The sequence below is a fragment of the Trichosurus vulpecula genome, chromosome X (assembly GCF_011100635.1).
Source record: "Trichosurus vulpecula isolate mTriVul1 chromosome X, mTriVul1.pri, whole genome shotgun sequence".
Lineage (NCBI taxonomy): Eukaryota > Metazoa > Chordata > Mammalia > Diprotodontia > Phalangeridae > Trichosurus > Trichosurus vulpecula.
The window spans coordinates 33,346,561-33,353,703 of record NC_050582.1 but is presented as its reverse complement, the minus strand read 5'-3'; the positions used below and the strand labels follow the sequence as shown (position 1 = coordinate 33,353,703).

The following is a 7,143-nucleotide window of genomic DNA, read 5'->3' as shown; positions in this document are numbered from 1 at the left end:
GAATGTAAACTTTCGGCCCTTTGCAATCAGAATCAAGTCTACCTTTCCAGGATTATTTCAAATTCTGTCCTTCAAGCAATCTATACTTCAGCCTGAACCAGCCAACCTGCTGTTCTAGACCCACTGAATTCCATCTCCTGCCTCTGCGCCTTTGCACAGGCTGCCCACTTCCATCTGTTCAAATCTCTAGCTTGCTTCCAGGCTCATCTAATGGATCACCTCAGCACACGAGCTTCCCTCATCTCCCCAGTTGTCACTGTTCTCACATACAATTACTTCATGTATACTTTGCACATACACATCTTTGTAAATATGGTGTGCTGTCAATTGAAGACTTCCAAGGGCTGAGACTGGATCATTTCTGTCTCTGCGTCCCTAGCTTTTGACAGAGTGCCTTTTCCTACAGCAGGCACAAAATAAATGCTTATTTGAATTGAATGTTAGACAAACAATACGCAACAGTTACTCTTTACTGGCTGTGTGTAGGACATTCAGTCCTGGGGGAGAGAGGGGTTAGATAAACTGGCATGGTCCTTGCTTCAGTGAGCTCAGTGGAGGCTGGGTCAGGGGAGACACATTAGCTGATAAGTGCATTGGACAGGGATAGAACAAAGTGCTATGTGAGGGCCATGGGTGCAGGAGAAGGTCATTAACTATAAAGGAATCAGGAAAGGCTTCATGGAGGAGCTGGCAAGCCATAGATTTGAACTGGAGAAATGGTAGAAGGTTTCATGGGGGAGATACGGCTTAAAGAATGGCTAGGGTTTCTTTAGACGAGCAAAGAGGAAGGTGAGGCCTACGCAAGGGGCATACTACCTGCAAAGAGAGAGGCAGAAATTGGTCCTACTACTTCTAGTCCTAAAATCCTACTAAAATGCCTCATTGTGCCATGGGGGTGGCTCTAGGCTCTTGGATGGTACTAGGCCACTGGAACACAAACTCTAACAGGACCTCCCAAGTTGGAAAAACTTCAAGTATAAGTTAGTCAGGACATTACCATACTGTAGTGGAAGGTTTATGCTGAGAAACTATAGTGCACAAGGTAGGATGGTTTAGTGGAAGAAGCACTGGACTAGAAGTCAGAAGACCCCCCTTCTAGTCCTGGCTATCTGACAGGAGTAATCTGAACCTCGATTTTCTCTCCTCTAAAGTGCGAGTAAGAAATGCCTAGATCTAGAAGTGAAAGGGGCTTCTACAGCCATATAGGTCAGATGTCTAATTCTGAAGATGAAGAAAGTGAAACAGAAGATTAAATGGATTTGCATGGGTAGTCAGTGTCAGAGGCAGGGTTTGATCCCAGGTTCTTCATCTTCAGTGCCAAAGCTTTCGTCCAGCGTAGCTCCTTGCATTAGTGTACATCATATATTATCTTCCTTACTAGGTAGTCACGAAGCTCAAACAAGATCACAGGGGCCTACTCAGGATTGTGTGGAGGTGATTCTGGGAAAGGCTATACTAGTAGAGTACAGGCTCTGCCAGGTTCTTCCAAAATGCAAAGGTCTCAAGAATGGACATGGGAACTGAAGGTATGTCTGATGTCCCCTGACCAGCCTAGGTATGTTCACAGAGCCTCTTCACCAGTAGCTTGATCACCAGGTGATAAGTGTTTTTGGCTATAATAACTCATGAAGACCATCTAGTGAAGCCTTAGAGGAATTGTGATTTTTTTTAAAACAAGTTTTGGCCCATTTATTAATGTATACTTTTGTACAGTTTACTTCTCACTGGTCTGTTCTGGCATGTTTCTAATGATATCGGAATCACCTGGATCAATGATAGCCAGTGTACATACTCCATAGTACTTCCCACATGCTGTACCCAATTCAATGTTATTGCAACTGTAGTGATGTATGCCAGTTTTGGCCAACATAGCGTAATATTCAATCTCTGATTTCCTCAAGGCCGGGCAGTTGTTGGCTAAGATGACCAACTTGGCTTTGCCTTGTTGGATCATTTTCAGGGTCTGTTTGTAGCCCAGCACGTATTTGCCGCTTTTCATGACCAGCTGGAGCCTCGAGTTGATGGACTCCAGTGACTTTTTTGTCTTCTTTGCGGCCACCATCTTCCTGCCTGCGGTGCAGGAGGACCCTCAGCCAGAGACCTGCTGCCAAGATGGCCGGGAAGTGAGAAAGGAGAATTGTGATTTTCTAAGTAGAAGAAGGAACCACAGCAAGGAAATCACAGATCCTTAAAGTGTTAAGAAATCTTCAGAACTATACACAAGTGATCTCAAAGTAAATATTTTATTTAAAGTGTTATATGTTTTGTTCAATCGTCTATGATCCAGAAGAATACATAAAGAATAGATGGGTAAGTATATCAAAGTAATTTACCAAGTGCTATAAATCCAATGGGTTAATCTTGAATTAGGAATTTTAATAATAGTGTCTTAATAAATCTTTAAATATGTGTGCAAAAGCTCCTTATATTCATTTTAGCTTAAAAAGTGAATTTCATAGTCTTTTCCTGGAAATCATAACAGATTTAAGAACCCAGGGGGATTATTAAAAATTAAGGCATAGAAGAAATATGTTTTCCAATTATTGTTAATATTAAAATCTTCTCAAGTTAATTGACAGAAAACCCATCATTTAAAATGTTATAGTTTCACGGAAGTAAGCTTTGCCTCCACTGGCTGGTTAGTTCACTTGTAGGGTGTAAGACCAAAATCACCGCTATGGTCCCTGCAAGGACCAGCTGGTTTGCTCTGTGCCATGGCCATAGGTGGCATCTCCAACCCTGGTTTGTTATTTTGCAGATTTTCTCCTTTTTGGTCTCTCTACTTCAAGCCTGTCCCCATTCTAATATATGTCCTACACGGTTGCCAAAGTGATTTTCCTACAGTGCACTAATGAACATAACACACCCCTCTCCTCCTCCTCTCTTAATAAACTCCACTGGCTTCCTAGAGCTTCTAGGTTCAAATATAAACTCCTCTGTTAGACATTTTAATCTCTTCACAGCTTGTCTACACCATCTCTCCAGTCTTTTTCCACCTCATTCCCCTCCTCAAACCCTGGGATCCAGACAAACTGGGCTACTTGCTGTTGCTGCCACACAACAGTCCATATCCCACCTTTGGGCCATGGCACTGGCTGCCCACCCCCACACCCCCATGTCTGGAATGCATTCCCTTCTCACCTCAACGTCTTGGAATCTCTGGTTTCCTTCAAGGTTTATCTCAAACATGAGTTTCGACATGAAGCCTTCCCTGGTGTCCCAAGCTGTAGATGCTTTCTCTCCCCAAGACACTTTGTCTTCATCTTGCGGAAGTGTATATATACCTATTTATGTGTTCGTATATGTATGTGCATGTATTGTGTATGTCTGCATGTGTGTCTGTCAGTCTGTATTACATGTATGTGGGTTCATATGTATATGTCTATGTATATTTGTCTGTCTTGTTTATAGGTAAGCTCCTTGAGGGCAGGGACTGTTTCGTTTTTGTCTTTGTATCCTTAGCACTTAGCACAGTAAATGCTTACAGTAGGTGTTTAATAAATGTTTGTTGATTGTCAGAGGGTTTACTCTGTCACAACTGGACTCTGCCAAGAGAGTGGAGATGGTTCTGTGGTGACAGATTTCATCTCTCCTCCTGTGAAAACAACTCCAAACACTCACCTGACCGATGTGGAAGCAGTAGAAATAGCTTTGTATCTAAAGGTCAGGACAGTCCCACTTTTGTAAAGCAATGACTCACGTATGAGAAAGACCAGTGATCTCTTCAGCATGGAGAACACTCGCTTGGTCAACACACAGCACAAGCCATCAGTTACTTAGAGAGGTTCCTGGGAGTTCTGAGAAGCACACAGGGGGCGTGTCTTGTCCTCCATCACCCAAGTAGTAAGTGTCCAGAGAGATCTGAAGCCCTGCCTTCTTGACTCCAAGCCCGTTATATCAGGCTAACTCCATTAGGAAATAAATACAGAATCCAAAGACCAAAAAGCCACATTCCATTATGTTTCTATAGTGTCTTTGAGTTTCCAAAACGTTTTTACCCCTGCTATTTCATTTGGTTCTCCCAACAAACCTGTGGAGTAAGCCAGCTAGGGATCTCTGCTCTGCCACCGACCACCTTTGTGACCTTGGGCAAATCACTTAATCCCATGAAAATGGCCTCAGATGAAATGTCCTCGAAACTTCCTTCCTGTTCTAGATGCTCCATTGATCGCTATCTCCATTTATGGATATGGCAATAAAGATGCAAAGACTAGAAAAGACTTAAAGATCACAAGTTAGCAATGGGTGGGTGAAGGAGTATTAGAGCCTAAGTCTCCTGCCTTCAAGTTCATTGCGCTTTCCACTATGTCACAGTCCCTCTTGGTGTTACTCAGTCCTGTTTTAAGATTGGAAGGTATTATTTAATCTGTATGAAAATAACTTTATCTGTAAAAATTACAGGCTGTGCTACCATTTTCTGAGGTGTTAAAACCAGAGGTTTTTAAAAATTCCTTTGAAAAGTGATGATCGTACGTGTATGTGTGTGTGTGTGTGTTGGCGTGGGTTGTTAAGCTCAAAGTCAACAAACAGAGCTTTACATTGCAGCATCTTTCTCCCTAGGATTCAGGGTTCCAATCCATTTTGTGTATGTTGATTTTTTATGTGAAAGTATTTCAGCAGTCAGCCCATTGCTGTTTCTTTCCCTGCTGACATCCATAGCAACAGCTACTTCTTTGGAGCTAAAATAAGTTTGATATGAGATCCTCAACTGGAGTTTTGACAGGTAGGTAAGAAAAACAGATCAGTGAGTATATTACACCCACTAGCCTATAAAATAATCATTTTTTATAAAAATCATTGCATTTTTAACTGGCTTGTCCTCAATATTATCATTCCAGAAAGGTATCTCAATGGACGGCTAGCCTGCATTACCCAGATGACATCAGTGTTCGAGAGTCATGAACTGGCCTCATGGTATTGGGCAGCGTTGGTCCACGGCATGTCCCCCACCCTGCCTCCAATAAATACAGCCTGCTGTCAGAGGCTTCCAAGCTGCACCATGGTTACCAGACTAGAGGAAAGGAAGTAGACCATTCAAGCAGTGATACACTTGGATCTGGAAGCAATCACTTTTCATCCCTGGATTTTTCTCTGGGATAATACAGTCTCCCTTGCCACTTTGCTGCTTCCATAGCTCTAGCCAGAAACAGCTAATACAACTCCCTGAGCCTATTCTCCCAGGGGGATACCAAGAATAATGATAACGACAACTTAAATTTTAATAGCCCCTTATGAGTTAGGATCTCACAATAATCCTCTAAGGAAAGCAGTACAAGGATTATTGTTTTGTTGTTTAGTTGTTTCCAGTTGTGGCTGACTCTTCATGACCCCTCTTTGGATTTTCTTGGCAAAGATACTGGAGTAATTTGTCATTTCCTTCTCCAGCTCATTTTACAGATGAGGAAACTGAGGCAAATGGAATTAAGTGACTTACCCAAGGTCACACAGTTAATTAAGTATCTGAGGCTAGATTTGAACCCAATCTTTCTGACTCTAGGCCCAGCACTGTATCCACAATGCCACCTAGCTGCTAGTATTATTAACCCCACTTTAAAGATGAGGAAATTAAGACTCAGCAAAGTTATGACATAGAAGGCTTTGAACCTAGATCAGAGAATCCCAGAATATCCAGGATGGGGCAGGGCAGGGGCCTCAGAGGCCACCTAGTCCAACTTGTACCTTAGCAAGAATGCTGTCTGTAGCATCCCCACCAAATGGCCATCAGATGTTCGCCCTAAGAGCTCTAGTAATGGGAAACCTAAGACAGCCCATTCCACTCTGGCATGGATCTTATAGGTATGAATTCTAACCTGCCACCCCCTCTCCACCCAACATAGTGAAGTAAAATCTGCCTCTCTGCAACTCTGCTATTGCTCCTGACTCCCACCCAGGGACTTGGCATGTTACAAGGACATATCCCCTAGCTGTCTGTCTTGGGATTCCACCCCCCACCCCCCAGCAATGTAAACACTAGCAGCTTACCACACCTGAAACGGCTCCCCATTGTCCCTGGCATGCCAACTGATAGTTAGTAATGTCTCAATAGAACTACCATTGGCTAGGCTAGCAAATCCGAGTGATTTTCCTAAAGTGCAGGTCTGACCATGTTACCCCTCCCTCCCCCACACACAGGCCCACAAACTCAGTAAACTCCAGAGGCTCCCTGTTCCCTACAGGATTTAATTAAAGCCCTTCACAAGCCAGCTCCTTCCTAGCTTTCTAGTCTTCTTACACCTTACCCCCTTCTGCATACTCTATGACGCAGTGAAGCTGACTTTACTGGATGGTTGTCCATTTCTGTGTCTTTGCAGTACCAGAACCCATGCCTAGAATGTTTTCCTCAACTCACCTTGGCCTCTTGGCCTCCCTGGCTTCCTTCCTTCCAAATCCCATCTTCTGTAGAGGGTCCTTCCCTCCTCGACCCCTCCCCCCCATATACACAGTGCCTTCCATCCGTACTATATATATCTTGTATGCATCTAGTCCTTTGACTGTTGTCTCTACCATTAGAATGGGAACTCTTTGATGGCAGGAACCCAGTATTTGCCTTTCTCTTTATTCCCAGCACTTGGCACAATGCCTGACATATAGTAAGCACTTGAATGCTTGTCGATTGTCATGAGCAGTCCACTTCTTCAGAATCTTCCCTTCTAAACCCTATAAGTAATTAATCAGCAACCTCTCTGTGCCTAAGTTCCTTGATTGACCAGCTTATCAAATCTCTTTTCCTCCCCACTTCTTTACCCTGGCCATGGACATCATTGCCCCATGTCTACACTTGATGCACAGCTTCTACTGCTGACCTGGTTTTAACTGTGGGCCCAAGTGAGATAGGGCATCACTTAGAGTCCCACAGAGGGATTCTCTTCTCAAGGGCAGTGGTATAAAACTGGGAGGTTAAAGGGATCATCATGGCAGCTGGCCATAAAGGTGATTGGATGGACTCATTAATCTGTGGCTGAGTCTTTGAATAACCTCTCGAATGATGGAAACATCTTGTTTATCTCTGTATTTCCATCAGTACTGATGGGAATCAGAGAATTTAGAGCTGGAAGGACTCTTCCAGATCATTTCATCTATTCCCTCCTATTATATAGAGAGGAAAACTGAGTCCTAAAAAGGGGAAGTGCCTTGTCACCCTCT

General features: G+C 43.4%; 1 protein-coding gene across 1 annotated transcript; it reads right to left on the bottom strand.

Moving 5' to 3' along the window:
- Positions 1-1,714: 1,714 nt before the first annotated feature.
- LOC118832962 (60S ribosomal protein L30-like) lies at positions 1,715-2,062 on the bottom strand. Its single transcript, XM_036740361.1, has one exon. It carries the CDS (start codon positions 2,060-2,062, stop codon positions 1,715-1,717), a length of 348 nt encoding a protein of 115 aa, XP_036596256.1.
- Positions 2,063-7,143: the final 5,081 nt, after the last annotated feature.